Source organism: the organism of the source record quoted next, unplaced genomic scaffold, assembly GCF_019419815.1.
Source record: "Pyrus x bretschneideri cultivar Hongxiangsu unplaced genomic scaffold, Pyrus_bretschneideri_v1 Contig5, whole genome shotgun sequence".
In the NCBI taxonomy this organism is placed as follows: Eukaryota; Viridiplantae; Streptophyta; class Magnoliopsida; order Rosales; family Rosaceae; genus Pyrus; species Pyrus x bretschneideri.
Window position 1 is genome coordinate 10538464 of NW_025999787.1, and position 20299 is coordinate 10558762.

A 20299-nucleotide genomic window follows, 5' to 3' on the forward strand; every position below is an offset into this window, starting at 1 on the left:
AGGTGATATAAACTATGAAATTAACTATAAGGTAATCAAAGAGAAAATTTTATCTTTTTTATAGTTTTTTTCATTGGTATGGTAATGGACCAATGGTTTTGTGGATTATTTTTTGCTCCACGGGTTTGATATTATAATTGTGTTTGTTGCTTGGTTTTATGTAGGTATATTTGGGAATTGTTAATTTGTGATGCTGAATTTTGGAAAAGTATAATAGAATTTCTTGTATTTGTCGATCAAGTTTTATCATTCTTTTTTACTTTATCGACTTAATATTGAGTTGAATCTTGATTGTTGCGTTGTGATTTCCTGATTGAAAATGAGTTAATTATCATGCCTCTTATTAGAAATAGTAAGCTTACTAACACAAACATAAAGTATCTCTCTAGGTCTCAAATGAGAAAAAATAAAGAAAAGGAAGAAGTATTAATAAAATCTCAAGTTGGATCTCTTAGTAAGTATTTCAAAAAAAAAGTTGACAGTATAGTGAATGAGGAACAAGATGAGCCTATATCTGACAATGTTAATGGAGAGCCAGAAGATGACCATCTGATTGAGACTAACATTAAGGAACATGTTCAAGCTAATGAGAATGGAGAAGATAATGAAATTGTGGAAAATAATCATAATGGGAAGATAGTGAGAAATGTCTCAGGATGTTCACATTGAAGATTTAAGTGGAGAAATTGTTTTTCCTTTAAATATTGATGATCCAAGGAATTGGGATAAGACTAGTCATAATCTTAGAGATATGTTAGTGGAAAGAGATCCTAAAAGAGTTTATGATGTCATATTCCCTAAAGATAATTCAGATAGTCTTTTTTCTCCAATACATTACATTAGATGTAATTGAAATTGTGGAGACAATGAGAAGCTATATGAAGAGAATAATGGAATTTTTCTAAATGTAATTGAAGTGATTGCTGAGTTTGATCCTATAATGCAAGAGCACATTCGATGAATTGATACACATGAGACCCATTACCATTATCTTGGTCACAAGATTAAATACAATTGTTGGCAAGTGAGGTCAAAAGTACAATCATGGGAAGAACCAAAGAAGCAAAATGTTTTTCAGTGATACTTGATTGCACTTCAGATGCAAGTCATGAAGACCAAATATCTCTTATCTTCGATCAACCATGTCACAAGAAAGATTGAATTGGTTAGTTAATCAATTGAAAAGAATTGGTTGAAAAATTGGATTATGTAATGTAAACTTAATTAGTATTTTCGACAAATAAAAAAACACTTAATTAGTACATTTGTGTCTAAAAACGTGAAAAGTGTAATATTTATATATCTTTCTTCATTTGATATTAATTTTTAATGATATTTGATGTAGGAATAAATTTTTTCAGTATTTAGCGAATACCTTTTTTTGTTCTACATACCAATTCGAAGGCTTGCCTATAGCCCTCAAATTCTCAGGGCTAGCCCTGGTTGTATGTAAATTCCATACAAGGTGTAAATCTATAATTTCTTCAAATCAAATATGTACAAAACATCATCTGATGAATCAATTTGGGAATAAAACTCTACGTTATTATTAACTCCAATTTGTAAGAGATGCAGTGAGGAATGCTATCAATGTGTATATTATCACTCGAATGCATGAGAAAACGACGTTTCAAGGATTTCTAAATGTAATGGATTATTGGGGTAAGAGTCCTCTCCGGATTAATTCACTCTGGATCCTTGGGTAAGGATCCTTTCTTCTTGCAATCAGCCGAAGCTTGTAATCCTCGCCCTCACGACCGGTAGGCCCGTCTTCCTCTCACTACCGCCGACGATGACGGTGGGTGGGGATCAGATCAGCCACTAGCAAGCCCGTCTTTATTCGTTTGTTAGGAGTCAGAGCGATGGTGGTTGGTTTTCCTCTGAGTCAGCGTCAAAGGCGTCAATGAATTCCAAGTGTGTGAAACCCAAGAGTTCTTCTCCGTCTTCGATTTCCAAGAGGAAGAGGAAGAGAAATCTGCACCAAAGGAAGAGGAAGGAAAAGAAAGATTTTTGACCGCAAGATTTGAATCAAACGACCAAGATAACTTGTCCTCCAAGATTCGTAGAACACAGATCTAGAAAGGATCCTTACCCGATAAATGGATGAACACAAATCGCAAATTAATTGGGTTGAATCAAGAATCTCAATTTGGGCTTAAAACATAACCTTAAAACCCAAAGAAAAAAATTGTGATGTCACGTAGTACTCTAGTACTCTACCTGCGGGACGTAGATTCAAACTTAAGTGACCCAACATAGACGTGTAACTTTATAAGAAGTTTGTTTCTGGGTCATGAACATTCACAGCAAAACTCTCCAATTATACTCGACATATTCATATTGGTCGATGTAGGTCAAGTTAGTTCCCTAAAACAATGTTTGGTTTGCACCGATCTGATCGCCCTCTCCATAAATTAGAGTAGTTTAAAACGTCAGTTTTGTCAACCAGACTGCCAATTGTGGTTTAACTAGTCCAATCCTATTATAATCCAGTCTTCTAGCACTGATATCTGAGAAAAATTATGGTTCTGAAAAGGCAATAGGCCAGGAGTCTCTACCACAACAACAACAAAGCATTTTCCGACTAAGTGGGGTGAGCTGTATGAATCCAGGAGTATCTCTTGCTAAAAAAATTCAGATGTCGAACTTCAGGATGCAGTTATAAAGCCAAGAGCCTAGCCAAGACAACTAAACAAAACAATAGCAGATTGATCTTCAATCTCACACATTCAACGCTGCTTATTGCGACATACTGACAATAACTATCAGCCTGTTTTCTCAGTTATAATTTCATCATTCAGCATACACCTAAATCCTCCCCACAAGGCTTAACCACATAAGATTAGTTCGGTTTTCATTTACCTTCTTGTCGCCAATCGCGAGCCATCAAGATATTTCATACCTTGCGGAAAAAGCATCTCAGTTTTCTCTGCCATTTGATCTAAAATTGATGTTTACTACGACTAAATAAAAACTTGGCAAATAGAGGTGCGAGAAAGTGAACAAGAATTAAACTCCCAAGATTTTAAACATGATAGATGCCACTCAGAAATATGTCTCAGGCTGTTCACAAGTTCAACTAGACTGACCAAAAATCGTAAGTAAGAAATATACAAGGCAACAAATAGGTCAGAGTCACCTCCCAAAACATCGCATTACTGAAGATGTAAGGGCAGAAGAGAGGAACTTCAAACCCGCAGATCCACCAGGAAAGTATGAAACAGCATAGTATGCAAGTGCCAGAACCTGAAAGTTTTCATTTGATGTTTGAACACAAGTTCAGTGTCTGATTGGATAATTAACAATCTTTATGAATCAACATAGTTAAAAACAGATATCCTGGCAAGTAGATATATCGAAACAGATTTAAAAAGCAGAATCATCAGCCACATGGAGAAAGAATCAAATAGTAAATCTTAAGGTAGGAAAACAATTGATACCTGTAACACAGAGAAGAAAACAGAGAGGATGTAACTGTGAAGTACCATGGATACATATATGGTACCCACCATACTGCCTAAAAATCCAACGGTAAACGGAAGTCTCTGCATACATCGTGGAAAAAAAAAAACAAGTACATCATCAGACAAGTAAATTAGGTGTGGGCTAGGTTACAGAGATAAATGAATAGGTACATATGCCATCGAGTTACCTCTTTTGAAGACATGTGAGCAAGCTGATTCTTTGGACCCTTGAGTGCAAAGAATGATGCGATAATAAAGGCACACCCAAGTGTAAAGCAGATAGCAAACTTCTGAGGCATCAACACCATGACAGGAAGGAACATGGTAAATGCGATAAAAACAAAGAACACCCCAGTGGCTAGAAACAAGCCAAAATACATGAGAGCTTTTCCTGAAGGGACATTACTAGTAGCAGACTGGAGGCTCCCAGGTATATCTCTCACTCCTTTTGAAACCCTAAACAGGAACCGAAAATCAAACAGAGGCTACAGAAATGCTGAGATAAAATAAAAACCAAGAAAACAAATCGGTATTAACTTTCATACTAAACTTGTCCATTCGGCAGGTGTAGGTAAACTATACAAAACTAAGGTACCGAGTGAGTGATAGTTTCAGGCAAAGAAAGGGAGTGAATTTACGTTTAAAAATGAATAACCAATTTGATGCTTACAATCAGAACAACCTTCCCATAGAACAACAGAATGAAAATTTGTGTGCACCGCCACCCACTCCCCCCCTTCTCTCCCTAACTCCTGATTTGTGTCTATATGCTGCATTAGTAGGATAACCTTTCTGCCCATCATGAAGGAACAACAAAACTATTGAAAGAACTGTTAGTTTTGAGTCTTGCTTAGTTTGATTTGTGAATTGTGAAAATTAAGAACCTTAGATCTACCACTCAAAATCCAGTGTGCATTTCGCAGCTTCTTTCTAATCATACAAAGATGCAGCAGCACAACTATTCAGTTTACACATCTACTAACTTAAATTCACTCCACTTTGAGCTAACATCCCATTTCTTAAGCACCTCGGACAGGACCCTCCACAAGTCCTGTAACTCATACAGCTGGGCAGCTCTTCATTTAACTACAGTCCAATCATACAGTCAGAAGGAAATCCATAGACCCCAAATCAGAATATGAAGCAACATAAGCATCATGCACTCAATCAAATACTAAATTACTAATCCCAGATCCAAGCACAGAAATCAAATACCCATCATCAAAATCTATCATGTACACAATCCCTAACACAAATTTGACGAAACGGGTCGAGATATCAGCTTATTCTACAAATCCACCAGCTCCTAAACCCCTAAAAACCGAAATCTCCATATCAGATTCACCTAAACATGCACTCAAACATTACCATCCCAGCATACTATACACAAATATCATTAATCCAATATCAGATTCACTTATTTATACACAAATTCAAAAACCCATGATCTAGTTCAGCTAAATATGCACAAAATAAAAAACACAATGATCAGATTCACTTAAACACACACACAAAATCAGAAACCCACAGCCAAAATCGCCCACAAATAACTCTACAGTAACTAAAAAACTGAGTTAATTAGGCAGGAAACTAAGATCAGATACGAACTTACACGCTGAAAGTGCCGGAAACTGTGTCGTTAGCAGAGCGCACCGCAGATTCGAGATCGAATCCGAGTCCCAAAGAGGAGCTCTCGTCAGTGGATTGTGAAGCGGCGTAGGAGTTCCAATCGGCCAGCAAAGAAGACGACGACGGCTTCTGCGAGTCGTCGACGCCGCTGCCGGTCTGCGAAAACCATTCCTGCGCCATCTTCTGCATCGTGAAGAAGCTTCGCCGTGGAATCGGGAAAGTCGCTGGCTTTGTGCTTTCGGAGAATTTAAAATTGGAGAATGGAAAGGAAAGCACGTTTCTTTTTGGCTTGCGAGTTTCTTTGTCGAAACGTTTTTTTTTTTTTTTTTTTTTTTATGGTTGATAGAAAAATGGCGGCGTGGTGGTTACCCGGAATATTTGTCGCCGTAGCGGCTTACGAATTAAGCAAAAGGTTTGGCAGCTGGTATTGGTTTTAATTTCAATTTTTTAATTTTTTGGGCCGGGTGGTTATTATTTGGGCTTTTCTTCTCCTTGGGCTAGGGAGGTGTTTTTGCTTGTATTTGAAGTTTTGAAATCGTATCAATTTACTTGCATCAGAAGTTTTGAAAACGCATCACTTTGCTTGTATTAAAAGCTTTGAAATTGTATTAACTTCCGTTTCCTTTAGTTCATAAATTGACAACGTGATAGTTGTAGAGTTTCATTTTGGACATTTGGAGACTAATGTGGAAGTCACGTATGCACTATTGGGACCGAACTGTGTAGTTAGAAGTCCAGTTGGGATACAGAGCAGCAATTGAGAAGAGGGCCGTTTTTAGTCCCTGCGGTGCGATTGTGGGTCCGACATCGGCCTATAAATGAGTTCCTAGCATGCCACGTCTTCAATTAACGGAGGATATCAAATAGTCATAAGACACAAACTGATATGATTTCAAAACTTCGTGTTTAACATGAGAAAGTGATATTCACGCCTTGAATGGATAAATGATATAAATTAAAGCTTTCTGCAAACAACTTAAAGCCCAAAATCTGGTTTTTCATGTACAACCCTTTTGTTAAGGTTGCTTAGCATCATTGCTTTCGTACTCAACGTTCGTTGATACATGTGAGTCTCACTGCGAATCCAACATACATCAACAGCTAACATGAGCGAAGGGCGACGGAGAATCTCTAGCAGCATATGAAAATATTGCAGTAATCCATCTAGAATCAGTTCATAAATACAAGAATGTGCACAATGAAAGTACATTATCTGCATTAATCTGGTAAGATCATGAAAAATGATGTGTGTTCAGTGCATTTTCGGGATCAAATGTGCGTCCCAATAACTAAATCCTTCTGGTGAAAAAACTCATAGTACTTTCAAGAGCTGCACCTCGAATATCAGAGGCTCGTTTACATGCGACAAGAGGCTACGCCGAGGGCCAAACTGCAACCAACAGGCCACAACCACATGTTTATAAACGAATGATGCGCCTAAAACGAGAGCGAAAAGAATCCACTCAACAACAAAGTTGGGGAAATGAATCATGACAGATAAGCTTTACCTCTTCCGGGATTGGTTTTAAGTTCTCGTTTGTGTATCCCACGTAAGGAGGTATCAGAGCTCTCCTCTTTCCTGAAATGCAAGCCTTCAGAATGTGAGTACTTTTTTACAAGTTCAAGCAAGCGATAGTGAGAATCAAGGGAGGATATCTGGTTAAAACCGCGATGTTGAACGGAAAGAGTGAAAAAACAGCATATAAGTAGATATTGCAGTTGTTAAAATTATAGCCTTAGAACGTACCTCCAGTTTTCATGCCAACCAGAACCTCCTTCAAGCCTTCAATAATCTGAATAAGCAATCACGTAATACGTTAATGGCATGGTCGTCGAACAGAAGGCTTGAAGTCTCGACATGTTACATTGAAACAAGAATTAACCTGTTTTTCATCCAAAGGAAGTATAACCGGTGCGCTTTCTCCACTGAATTGATCAACAGTGCTACACAAAAAACACATTTCCATTCAAAAAAGTTGGAAGACTGAAGACCGAAGTATGATGTACTTGTACGAAAACAAAACAGAAGATGTTGCATTTTTGACAGAATTCAGTATTTACCTATGAACAAAATATCCGTTTGTGCGCCTGCAAACGTAGTTAATTTCAACCAAATCTCCCTCACGGGCTACTGGTCCTTGGCCTTCAACAATCTCTACGAAAAAGAAACCCGGGATTAGTGTTGACCTCAGGAACGAAAAAAACTAATTACATAGCTGCAACATTCCCATTTGCTTGGACAAGTATGACATTTTATCTTAGAGAATACGACTCGAATCCATGTATTGCGTTTCAACATTCCTATTTGCTTGGACAATGTATGACATTTTTTCCAAAGAGAATGCGGATTCAGAGCTTCGAAATACGGAAAATTGATAAGGTTGAATGGTCATTGAACATCTTATTCATGGGTAAGAAGACATCAATGAAACCGCTCGCCTTGTACGCCTCAACATACCAAATACCCCAAAACCATTCCTGAGCAGATGTTTTACTACATGAATTCTGCAGAATATGTACCTTGAATCCTCACGCCGCTGGGAAGCTTTACGGTCCTGAGTGCTTCAATTTCCAAACAACAATCGCATATGAGACATAATTTTCGAATAAGAAGCTCAACATAACCTTTGGCTCCCAAGTTGGATCTACATTTCAAGTACAAATCGAGAACCAAAGACCGAGAAACAAAATTTACCGAATGATTTCAGGCTCCTTCATCTCTGGCATTGGCGCAGCAAAAACAGGATTTGAGAATAGAACTGGGCAGAATCCAATGTACTGCAAAAACAGCCTTCTTGGTAATCTTTTCGCCGTTGATGAGTGAACTTGTTCATGCAAGTTCTTAGCCACATTGTTCTTAGATTGATCTTTCTCAACATAACTGGTTTAAGCACACAAAATTGAAACCAAAATATCAATTGCCAGATGACATAAAATTTGAACACTGCAAACTTCTAGATGCTAATTAAACTCCAATCATATCTGTGACATAAAATTTAGTTTTCTAACTAGCATCTACAAGTACCATGACCATATTTTCAACGCGTTACAGTAACAGTATTTCAAGTCAATCATACACTATCACATGAAAAAAATTAAAAACACATGACAATACGTGAATGACTTGAGATATCACCGCATTGACATCACGTTGTAGGTAAGTTTCTCGTCAGAAACCAATATACGAGTATGACAAGAATTTACCTTAGTGTTTTTCTGGGAGCCGATGGGAGCTGAAGTAGGGTTTGGAATGGGAGAGCTTCCATTTGCTAGTTGAAGAATTTGGAGATAGATGGATAAACTGGGACCTCAAAGGTGGGAGGCTTGAGAGAACAGGGAGGATTTTTTTTGCTACTGTGTATTGATGTCCATAGAAAACAATATGGACCGTTCTTTTGGAGCCATAGAAGAAGTCGGTATAGTGTGAAGTTTTGACTCCAAGTCAACGCAAAAAAAAAAAAATATTGTAAAAAATATCAACCATTACTTTCAAAAAGGCAAAAAGAAAATTAGCCATACTTTATGATCCATGTTGATTGATTTGCAAATGAAAATTATTTTAATTTAGTGGTATTTTCTTTGTTAATGTTAAATGTTCAAATCCGAAGATGTAATTTTATTGACAACGAGGCATAAGTCCAAAAGAAAAAGAAAAATTACATAAAAATAGCACGAGATCTAAAACTCCAGTTATATCTATAACTAACAATCAACGACAAATGAGCTTACTTAACAAAGATTGAATCCAAACTATATGACAACTGACAACAACCCAAGCGAGCTAAATTACTGATGTCAACAATAAAATTGTTTTCAAAATAAAATATCTCAAATTTTACAAAATCAAATTTGATATATAAAAGCTCGACAATTCAATACTAAACTTCTTGGTAAGTTTCGGATTCAAACTTCCCGTTTTCCTCCTTGATTCTCTTATTGGGCCTAATTTTTTTTTCTTTTTGTTGCAAAATATCAACACAAAGGCCCAAAACTCTCTCCTTCGAACAGTCCAAACCGACACGTGGCACCACAGCGCAGGTGTTCCCCACGCGTACGCGAACCAACCCCGAAAATTCCTGTTAAAAAATAGCAATCGAAGGATCTAGAAACCCTAATGAAGTCCCCTATATAAGCCCTCGCCTCCCATACTCTTTCAGAAGTAACTACCTCCTCTGCTCCCTTTGCGACGTCGTCTCTAAAACCTAGATCTTCGGAAAACCCTAGCGCGCAGGATCAATGGCAGAGGCTGAGACGTTTGCCTTCCAGGCCGAGATCAACCAGCTTCTGAGTTTGATCATCAACACCTTCTACAGCAACAAGGAGATCTTTCTCCGTGAGCTCATCAGCAATGCCTCTGATGTGAGTCTTCTTATCCTCTTTGCTCTCGATTTCGGTGTTTTTGTAGGGCTTCTTGTATGAATTCTGTTTGCCTTTGATTAGAGATCTGCACATGTTGATTTTGATGTTAAAGTTTCTAGTTTTGCGCTGTAATCGTTGATTTTGTTCTACTTAATCGACAGTTATTGATGAAATACTGTAGCTTATCTGATTAAGGGTGTCCAGGTTTTAATTAACGGTATGGTTTTGACTAATTATGGGATTATCTAGTTCATCCTTAAGATCAATTATTAATTTCAATTGGATGTAAATTTAATCTTGGTGTGTTTATATGTTACTGAGTTTTACACAAGTAGTTGTTTTTATTGTAAAGTTGCAGATGCTTTTCGAAATCGATGTCGAAATTTATGCAAGTAGTACACGGTCTTCTTTTGTTGAGACGGATGGAACTGGTATTCGTTGTACTTACTTGTTTATGTTATGTATGCAGGCCCTTGATAAGATCAGATTCGAGAGCTTGACTGACAAGAGCAAGCTTGATGGTCAGCCGGAGCTCTTCATTCATATCATCCCTGACAAAGCCAACAACACATTGACCATTATTGACAGTGGTATTGGGATGACCAAAGCTGGTACGTTGATTCGGCTATTCAATTTGTTATTTGATTTTAATCCAGTTGGGATTTTTTACTTATGGTTTTAATTTTGATTTGTATTGTCAGATTTGGTGAACAACCTCGGTACCATTGCTAGGTCTGGCACCAAGGAATTCATGGAAGCCTTATCTGCTGGTGCTGATGTTAGCATGATCGGTCAGTTTGGTGTTGGGTTCTACTCTGCATACCTTGTTGCCGATAAGGTCATTGTTACCGCCAAGCACAATGACGATGAGCAGTATGTGTGGGAGTCGCAGGCTGGAGGCTCATTCACTGTGACCAGGGACACCACTGGTGAGGTTCTCGGCAGGGGTACAAAGATTACCCTTCACCTTAAGGAAGACCAGCTTGAGTACCTGGAGGAGCGCCGCCTCAAGGATTTGATCAAGAAGCACTCTGAGTTCATCAGCTACCCAATCTCACTCTGGATTGAGAAGACTACAGAGAAGGAGATTTCTGATGACGAGGATGAGGAAGAGAAGAAGGAAGAGGAGGGAAAGGTTGAGGAAGTCGACGAAGAGAAAGAAAAGGAAGAGAAGAAAAAGAAGAAGATCCAGGAGATTTCTCATGAATGGTCATTGGTTAACAAGCAGAAGCCTATCTGGATGAGGAAGCCAGAGGAGATCACCAAGGAAGAGTACTCCGCATTCTACAAGAGTCTCACCAATGACTGGGAGGAGCATCTTTCTGTGAAGCACTTTTCAGTTGAGGGTCAGCTTGAGTTCAAGGCCATCCTCTTTGTTCCCAAGAGGGCTCCATTCGATCTGTTTGACACCAGGAAGAAGCCCAACAACATCAAGCTCTATGTGCGCCGTGTCTTTATCATGGATAATTGTGAGGAGTTGATGCCCGAATACCTTGGCTTTGTTAAGGGTATTGTTGACTCTGAGGATCTTCCTCTTAACATCTCAAGAGAAATGTTGCAGCAGAACAAGATCTTGAAGGTCATCCGCAAGAACTTGGTTAAGAAGTGCATCGAGATGTTCCAGGAAATTGCTGAGAACAAGGAGGACTACAACAAGTTCTACGAGTCATTCTCCAAGAACCTTAAGCTCGGAATCCATGAAGACTCCCAGAACAAGACCAAGCTTGCTGAGTTATTGAGATACCACTCCACCAAGAGCGGAGAGGAGATGACCAGCCTGAAGGACTATGTTACAAGGATGAAGGAGGGCCAGCAAGACATCTACTATATTACTGGTGAGAGCAAGAAGGCTGTCGAGAACTCTCCATTCCTCGAGAAGCTGAAGAAGAAGGGATTTGAGGTTCTCTTCATGGTTGATGCCATTGATGAGTATGCTATTGGTCAGCTCAAGGAGTTCGAGGGCAAGAAGCTTGTCTCAGCCACCAAAGAAGGTTTGAAGCTTGACGAGAGTGAAGACGAGGCCAAGAAGAAGGAAGAGCTCAAGGAGAAGTTTGAGGGACTCTGCAAGGTCGTAAAGGATGTCTTGGGCGACAGAGTCGAGAAGGTGGTTGTGTCTGACCGTGTGGTCGATTCTCCCTGCTGTTTGGTGACCGGCGAGTATGGCTGGACTGCTAATATGGAAAGAATCATGAAGGCTCAGGCTTTGAGGGATAACAGTATGGCTGGATACATGTCTTCCAAGAAGACCATGGAGATCAACCCAGAGAACCCAATCATGGAGGAGCTCAGGAAGAGGTCTGACGCAGACAAGAACGACAAGTCGGTGAAGGACCTTGTCCTCCTCCTGTTTGAGACTGCTCTTCTTACCTCCGGGTTCAGCCTCGACGACCCCAACACCTTCGGCAACAGGATCCACAGGATGTTGAAGCTCGGACTGAGCATTGATGATGATGCCGTCGAGGGCGATGCTGAGATGCCACCATTGGAGGACGCTGATGCCGATGCAGAGGGCAGCAAGATGGAGGAAGTCGATTAAGTTTTGGAGTGTTAAGTTTGAAGTTTTAACCCCACCCGCCCAACCAGCAGTAGTTTATTTTTACCCCACCTTGTTAAGGAGTAATTTTTATATTTTCTTTTAAACTTTTCTAGTTTTAAGTTTGGATATTTTGGATGGTAGCTACTGTTTGGTATTCGGATATTTATAATGAATGCGTCTTGGAACAATTCTCTCTTGGGGATCTCTTGTTCATTCTTTTGCTTGGGTTTTCTTACTTTTTAATTCTGAATTTATGTACGGCATATTTTTGGATGGTTTTCTTAATTTGGAAACCCTTAATTATGTTCTTCTGTTTTCTTACAAATTATTGAGAAAGACTTGTATGAACCTTTTCGCATGGGTTTTCTTGGAGTAAAAGATGAATGAGAAGAGTTCTGGGATCTGCGGTTTCATGGGGGGGGCAGATTGGGGAGAAATTGTAGCACTAGAATTTTGTTCTACCACCGTGTTCGTTTTGCCTTCTTGTTTAATGGGAAGTTGATATCTTGTTGGGTTCGCTGCTCCTGGATCTAACAATAATTTGGGCTGAGTTAGGTATGTTTATTAATTAATAGGACAGTTTACCTTCTTTAATAGGAGGTCCTTGAGTTCAATTTTTGTGATTGACAAGCATTGACGAATATAAGCGTGATAATATGGTAGTTAACTCTAAATAACGGTTGCCAATGTGAATTTAGATTAAGTATGGTGGTGTATTTGACTCTAAGTTTGTGATTTTATCTCCAATTCAATCGTTGATTGTCCCCACAAGATAACAATTTTCACGATTAATTTGCTAGAAACATCCTGTCAAAGCTCGTAGTAGTCAAGATTAAATTTCACGTGTAGTATGATAGATTCCATTCTAACTATCAGTTGTGAATATGAATTTACATTAAATATGGCAGTGTATTCAACGCTAAGTTTGTTAATCTTACGTCCAATCGAATCTTTGATTGTCCCCATTAAAATAAGATAACAATTTTCTTGATGGATTTGCCAAAAATATCCTATCAAAACGCGTAGCAATTAAGTTCAAATTTCACTTTTCGTAACCTAGATTAGTGCGAGGCAGCTCAGGCAGTCTACAGTGTTGGCATCAAATCGGGAACCAATTCTGTCATCGGGCACCAACTGTACATAGCGGTTGTTTGCACGTAACGGTTTGACTGTCACACTCGAACATTTCTCAGAGAGTGACAACTTTGTCATCTTCTTTCAATTTCAACATCAAAAGCAAAGTATGAATAGCTAATTGCAAGATCGGAAAGAACTTGCATTCTTCTATCTTTCAAGTCCCAAAATCATACTAATGTAGCAGTCTTTGCCTACAATTCAAATTCAGTCTCATAAGAAGCCGAAATCTTAAGCCACATTATACTTAAAGGGCATCTTAAGTCCTCGTCGAGCATAAAACACACAGCCGAAAAATATTTCAAAAGAAACAACGAATATGACGGTGTAAAATTTTCTACTAGGCCCTTTTACACAAGTGCGAGCCCCTCCCATTCTTCGGAAACTCGCAAACCACACCAAGTGAATCAAAGAATGATGTCTCTTGGAGCTTAAAAACGGAAATTTTCCACTTCAGGTGTCGTCCACTTGAGAGTGAAATACAAAGCTCGGGAATGTTGTGGTGATGTCCCTGCCCAAGACACAAAACATATGATGGTCGGTAAGTGTATAACAACATGTAGTCGAATCTGTTACAATGCGTTCAATTAAATCTTGAATTTAGTACTTGTAAAGATTTAGAAATATATTCACTTTAATGTTTTTCGTTGGCAATGGTCGCTTACTGGATGTTCGTCAAGGGTGAATCAGATTCAAAACCAAAGCAGATATCCTAGATATATCTTGAGCCCTGTGGCTATAAAAGTACACGAAACTACCAATGCTGATTTAAAAAATCGTGATGTTTCAAAATCTTTTCCACAAGACTTATCTTGTCGGTGTATGGCAGGAAAAATTTATCTTGTGGCATATAAAGTAGGGTAATTTGTAAGAACAATGTCTCGTGGGTCAACTATAATCAAAATCATATCTGAAACTTACTTGAGGTATTGGAGCGTCATATTTTTAAGAAGGGATGGATGCCGCAAAACAAGGCTTCTCCACTCTTCCTTGTCGATCCTCCCATCATGTTTTGTATCAGCTTCCTCAAAGGTCTGAAACACATAGTTAAAGAACAAAAAGAGCAAATACCAAATCTACTTCAGTAACATACCAGGCACTCCTCCGTGCAACAAATATATCCAGGAAAATCATACCGAAACATCAAATACTAAAGTTGGGTTGAGAAAGCACCTTATCAATTATGCTCTCAATCACATCATCTGAAAGATTCATGCCTGATTCTGCAAGGGTAGCCACAACCATTTGTTTCACCTAGATACAGATATACAAATAAGAATAAGTGAACTGTCTGAAAGAAACAGAAAGAAACTCGATAAATAAATTGGGAGATACACAAGAGTTTACTCGGAAAATAAAATTATTACCTCCTGCCTTTCGATGAAGCCTTGCTGTTTAAGGTCATATAACTGAAAAGAAACTGGAATTTGAAATTTTGAAAGTTAGTATTAAAGGAAACAAAAAATGATACAAGACAGCGTTGAAACATATTAGAATTGAGCGTTGAAAAATTAAATGGCAGCATGAAATAAATTAACTAAAGAAAACATACACCCAATCTTATCGTCAATTGGGGCATTGGGATGAAAGACAGAGAGAGCTCGAGCAAACTCTTCAAAACCTAGTATTCCATTGTGCTTTGTGTCAAACAAGTCAAAAACCTGCAATAACAAGCAATAATAAGTAACAGCTTATCCAAGCCACTTAAGACTTGGCAAATGCCTTATGATGCACATCTGGTGGAACAGATAATCAAGATGATGAAATTAAAGAAAAGAATACAACAAAATGTGATGAAGACGTAATATCTCACAGAAAAACGTACACGATCAGCAAACAAGCTCTCTTTCTTGTTTGTCTTGAATAATGCCAGTTGAAATTCCTCCTACACCATGGCATAAAAGAACAACTTGAGAAAAAAGAATACAAGAATGCATGGAATAGAGAAAAGTAAACTTATGTTAATGTGAAGTACCGAAATACAATTCTAACTCGGTGTGAATGTGAAAAGCATTGCCTAATAAACAGAAAGATTATGCGAACCTTGTTAATCAACCCATCATCAATCACTGCACTGCTGATCTTCTTAAATAGCTCATAAAGTGCCTCTATTTCACTCACACTGACTGCATTTAATAAGGAACAATAATTTTCAGTAGAATGAGAATCGATTGTTTAGATCTAGAATTAACATTGTGGGTCTTTAGATAGACGCATTAAATTAAAAATTGCTAATTTCATGGGTGAAATGGCATACACACGGTCTCCCTTGCTAGAATTTCAGGGTCTTCTAAGCCTCTCGATTGTTTGTACAAGTCAAGATCACAGCACCTCAGCAGGGAAGCACATACATGCCTTAACCCGTCTATGCACTGCAACATGATATTTTCTGCAGATCAAAACACTCCATACCTGGTTCACATGATAAAAGGAAAACCAAAACATGAGACTACCTTTAAGTATTTCTATAGAAGATAGGATTCTAAAGCATGTAAATAACAGAACAAACCTTTTAACCATTTCCTGCTTCTTCTAACTCACGGCCCGAACCCCAAGATCTGTTAAATTTGGTGCAGCCAAAGCTATATCTGATGTGAAGCCAGTGGTAGTAGCTGAACTCAAACAAGTAGAAGATATATTAAAACCATCTCATTCACAAGTTTTCCGCTGCTAAAGCCCAAAAACAAGGGTAAACACACAATTACTAAACAAGGGAACGTATATGATTCGACCAACGAAAACTTTCTAGCATCAAGAAGAACAGTCCTATACACAAATCCAATCCTAATTTAAAATTTATACAATTTTCCATCGTAAAAGGAGCAAAACCTCCATGATATACGCATCCTAGGAGTACAACTTACACTACCTCACCTCAGCTAAAAACAATCTTCTATTTCCACATACCACGATGTTTTTGGAGTCTTAACATCTAACAGGATTTGAATAGAAACAAACATGCCGAATTTTTCTACCGATTACAACCCACATAGTTAAACAAAATTTCATTTTAGACCATGAAATTGAAACAACAATTATGAATCTTTTTTTCCCAGCTCACCGAACTTACACCCAAATTGGCGTTTTGATTGTTTTTGAAACACATGTCTGAGAAACAATCCGATAAGAACACACATCCGAAAGCGAAGACGAATAAATGTACGAAATTTCGCACTAAATTTCAGCTTAGAAATCACGGAAAGTGGCTCCTGAATCCGCAATTCGTTTCCACAACCACTCACACATCGATAAATCAAAATATTCACAGCAATGAACAGAAACATATGCAATTAAGCTCACAATCCTCGAATCCGAATCCGAGATCCAACGCAACAAACCAAAGCCAATTGAAAGACACAAAATTTAAACAGCAGGAGCTCAGCGATCTGTTTGGCGCCCGAGAAAATCAGAGCAAAAAATTGAAAACGGATTCGGAGAATTGAAGAACAAGTAAAGATTCGATATTTGGAGAATTACATTAAAAAAGATGGAAACTTTACTTTGAGAGAGAGGGGGGAAGGCGTCGCGGTGGCTGAGAAAGCTGTGCGGCGGAGAAGGCGGTGGCTTGCGATCTCCGTGCAACTCGCGGTGGTTGTAGCGAAAGAGGAGTAACAAATGTTAATATGATAGAGAGAAGAAGAGGACGAAGAAGAAAGAGCACGAGTTGGAGTTGTTCAGAAGGTTTTTTATGATGCGGAAATTTATGGAACGACGGCGTTGGATGGCGATCAAATCTTCTCCGTCCAAAATAGGTGTCGTCTCCATGTGACTCAATGATTTATTAATACGTACTTATAAACTTTTTTTTTTTTTATTTTATTATAATAAATTTAATACGTGTCAAATAATAATTGTAATCATAAAGTAACCACACATAATTTGAGGGTAGAATATTTGATTTTGTTTTGATAGGCGGATGGGCAGCTTGCCACCTGCGGATAGTGAATCATCAGGGGTACTTTGTTTGTTGTTTATTTTTGGTTTCTTATTTTTTTTTTAATTTTTATTTGTTTGTGGAAAAAGGAATGTTTGTCTTGGATTGGGGGCAATCATGCAATTTAACTTTCTAAAAAGTCATCAAAACAATTATTTGTAGCAAATTGCCACAACACCTACTAGTTTAATCACCATCATCATAACTTTAAATTAAGACCGTTAAATCTAAAAGAATCCAAGAGCTAATAAGGATTGTAAAATTATTTGTCAAAAGTTTGTTCATCGATCCTAAACACCAATATGCAAGGAGTCCCATTCTCCAAGGATATTTGTGACTCTTCGAGTGTCTCTAAAGAAAATGTCAAATTTTACACAAAAAATTTAAATTTAAAGCTTATGTGACACTTTGATCAATTTTTAAATTTTGTTATGTCAAATTTAAATTGTTATTTATTACATTTTTTTTACTTTTTTAAATTGTAATATGCATGTTTATAACAAAAACTACCAAGAAATATATTTGAAGTTGCTGTCAATCCATATCATGCCATAGGAATTGCCATTTCGGTTGGAGTATACTAATGCTGTATTTTTTTTACTGTTATTGCTTATGTGGATTTTTTTAACTCCTCTTTAAAGATGCTCTTATTTGTATTTGTTTTATATAACATGCTTTTAGATTTTTATGATTTTATTTATATATTTATCTTGAAATTTTTATAAATTTTATGATAATTGTGTTGTCGTGGACTCATGCTAGTTAATATATTGAGTTTGACAACAAAATCAAGTGTTCATTCCTTATTACTCCTTTTTAAAACTTAAATATTCAAAAGTAAAAAATACTTTGACGAAATAATTTGAAAAAAAAAATGTAACAAAAAGATTTTAAAACAAATCAAAACAAAGTGCAATATGTGGTACTTAAGTGACATTTAGGACCCGTTTAGTACTCTACTCAAAAGTTTTCAATATTTTTAAAAATATTTTCTAACACTATCTCTTAAAAACAGCTTTTTATAAGACTCAAAAAAAAGTTTGGTATGACACAAAATTATTTTTGTTGTTGCAATTTTTTTTTAAGAAAAACATAGCTCTTTGCCAGCAACTCCTTCTTAGAGTCGAACGAGGGAGATCGAGATCGAGACCGGAAGAGAAAGGGGAGAGAGCGGAAGAAATGAGATAGAGAGAGAAAGAGGTAAGGGAGAGAGGAAGAGAGAGAGAGAGAGATAGAAGCGATGGGAAGAGAGGGGCGAGAGAGGATAAGGGTGGGTTATAGTTTTGAATTCAGTTTTTTAAAATAATACTACGAACAAAATTTAGGGTTTGGGACTCAAAAACTGTTTTTGAGTTAAAAATAAAAAATTAAATTCAAGTTAAAAGCCAAACACGAGCTCTTAGTTTCAAAGATGTGCACCTTAGAGGATCGATAAAATTAAAGGAGTTTTAATGAAACACTCTTGGTATTGTTCACTTTTAAGACAACACCACATTTTTACATTTCCTGACTACTATTCATTACACATTTATTTGTCATTTTTCATTAAAACTAAAGTTTTTTTGGATTTTTTTTTTTTAGTTTTTCTTAAAATTAAAGGATTATTGCACATCATATTTTCGTTTTTTTCAGTGTGCATATTCAGAGAAATGGATATGAGTGTAGCCATGGAAGAAGAAATTAAACTAAACTGGCATTGGATTGAACTTCAAAGGTCTAAAGGTGATACACAATGCAGTCATTTTCTTGGAAATTATCACTTCCTATATTATTTGTACCTCTTATGCAACCTTTGATTGTGCATAGCTCTCCCTACGTCTTCTCTTCCTTCATTTCTTTGTGCGTGTTGTTTTCCTGCTTTACTTTTTACATATATGGCTCCATAATTCTCTGGTGAAGTGTTAGTAGCAGTGATAAGAGATCACCGTCATGCAGGTGTGATCTGCATTGTCATGCATGCCTCAAGTTTAATCGCAAGGGTCGTGGAGAATAAGTTGACTTTAGATTTTAGAATCAACCTGAAAAATTGTCCGCACGTTACTGCGGGTTTTGAAACCGTAATAAAGGACATGCATAAATAATTTCGACAAAAGACATTCAAATTGTTGATGATGGCCTTGAGCTTTCTCAGACTTACAAGTTCGTGTTGTGAAGCTTAGACATGCATTGGTCTCGCAATTTGGGTTGGAAGAAAAAGAAAGAGTGTTTCTTTCCTACAACTAATGATAAGAGTCTAAAGGAAAATAAAAGGTTTATTTTTAGCAACGCATCTTGAAATTCGATTTTAATCTTATTTTTATTTTGTAATTTAAAAGTCATCATTTTACTTTCTAAAACTTAAAATTCGTTTCATTATGACTTGTAGAGTCTCTCTTCTCCCTTGAACGTAAAAGTTTCTCTTAGAACAGATGTGATATCCACCACCCAATACGATTATACCACATGTGTCAATGAATTTGATTATAAATCTTCGCTATGCGTTAACATTCAACAATCAGAAAATATTGTTTAAAAGAAGAAATTAAGAATTTGATTTTTTTTGGGTTGCTATGCATTGAGTTGCTGTGACATCCCATCTCGAGATTAATCATATTTTATTCTCAATAGTAGTGAAATTATCAAAATACCTTTAAGATGCCACGTAGGCCTTCCATGTGGACCTCAATTTTTTCTTTCATTTTCCACTCTTAGTTTACTATTTTCGAATAATACTCATTTTTACGAACACGTGACCGCAAACAGAACTCAATTCGGAATTATAACAAAAAGTTTCTCACATTCATATTAACATTTGCAACTCCTCTTTCGCTACAACCACCGCGAGTTGCATGGAGATCGCAAGCCACCGCCTTCTCCGCCGCACAGCTTGCTCAGCCACTGCGACGCCTTCCACCACCCCCCCCCTCTCAAAGTAAAGTTTCCATCTTGCCCAGCCACCGTGGGTTGCACGGATAACCAAGAGATGCCGCGTGAATGTGTGGGTCCTCATTGATCCCACGCGAACGAGTGAGCTTTGGCTTGGCTCCACATGGTTGTCGATGTGTGAAATTTCACGTGTGACCCATAAAAATAGGATCTCACATTCGGGGGAATGTTAGAATTCCTCTATCCCACATTGGCCAGAAGGCTTGAGAACAAACCCTTTAAATAGAATTATCCCACTTTAACTAACACCGAAACTTTTTGTGATAAAATCTCATCCTGATGGATTAAACAGTAGGTTAAATGAGAATATTATCAATG

The 20299-nt window shown here is 37.5% G+C and overlaps 4 protein-coding genes across 7 annotated transcripts; 1 reads left to right on the forward strand and 3 right to left on the reverse strand.

Annotated features, from left to right (window-relative positions):
• Positions 1–2996: 2996 nt before the first annotated feature.
• LOC125470323 (protein transport protein SFT2-like) lies at positions 2997–5353 on the reverse strand. Its single transcript, XM_048569225.1, has 4 exons — positions 5077–5353; positions 3653–3920; positions 3441–3545; positions 2997–3246 (listed from the first exon to the last, which is right to left on the reverse strand). The coding sequence occupies exons 1-4, from the start codon at positions 5280–5282 to the stop codon at positions 3136–3138; spliced, it is 690 nt and encodes a 229-aa protein (XP_048425182.1). The 5' UTR covers positions 5283–5353; the 3' UTR covers positions 2997–3135.
• A 716-nt stretch (positions 5354–6069) lies between these two features.
• LOC125470324 (peptidyl-prolyl cis-trans isomerase FKBP16-1, chloroplastic) lies at positions 6070–8462 on the reverse strand. Its single transcript, XM_048569226.1, has 8 exons — positions 8298–8462; positions 7789–7974; positions 7614–7648; positions 7155–7248; positions 6977–7037; positions 6841–6886; positions 6602–6672; positions 6070–6483 (listed from the first exon to the last, which is right to left on the reverse strand). The coding sequence occupies exons 1-8, from the start codon at positions 8357–8359 to the stop codon at positions 6406–6408; spliced, it is 633 nt and encodes a 210-aa protein (XP_048425183.1). The 5' UTR covers positions 8360–8462; the 3' UTR covers positions 6070–6405.
• A 778-nt stretch (positions 8463–9240) lies between these two features.
• LOC125470316 (heat shock protein 90-2-like) lies at positions 9241–12176 on the forward strand. The gene is made up of 3 exons (XM_048569210.1): positions 9241–9452; positions 9922–10063; positions 10154–12176. The coding sequence occupies exons 1-3, from the start codon at positions 9330–9332 to the stop codon at positions 11986–11988; spliced, it is 2100 nt and encodes a 699-aa protein (XP_048425167.1). The 5' UTR covers positions 9241–9329; the 3' UTR covers positions 11989–12176.
• Positions 12177–13232: 1056 nt separating this feature from the next.
• LOC125470322 (calcineurin B-like protein 3) lies at positions 13233–16864 on the reverse strand. Of its 4 annotated transcripts, none has more exons than XM_048569221.1 (10): positions 16623–16864; positions 15632–15734; positions 15380–15534; positions 15166–15248; positions 14936–15007; positions 14675–14783; positions 14490–14542; positions 14296–14376; positions 14044–14156; positions 13233–13633 (listed from the first exon to the last, which is right to left on the reverse strand). In XM_048569221.1, exons 3-10 carry the CDS (start codon positions 15501–15503, stop codon positions 13576–13578), a joined length of 693 nt encoding a protein of 230 aa, XP_048425178.1. In that variant the 5' UTR covers positions 15504–15534; positions 15632–15734; positions 16623–16864; the 3' UTR covers positions 13233–13575. The 4 variants fall into 4 exon arrangements, with proteins under 4 accessions (XP_048425178.1, XP_048425179.1, XP_048425180.1 ...); XM_048569222.1 differs by having other exon boundaries at positions 15632–15739; XM_048569223.1 differs by having other exon boundaries at positions 16600–16864.
• Between the last annotated feature and the right edge of the window lie 3435 nt (positions 16865–20299).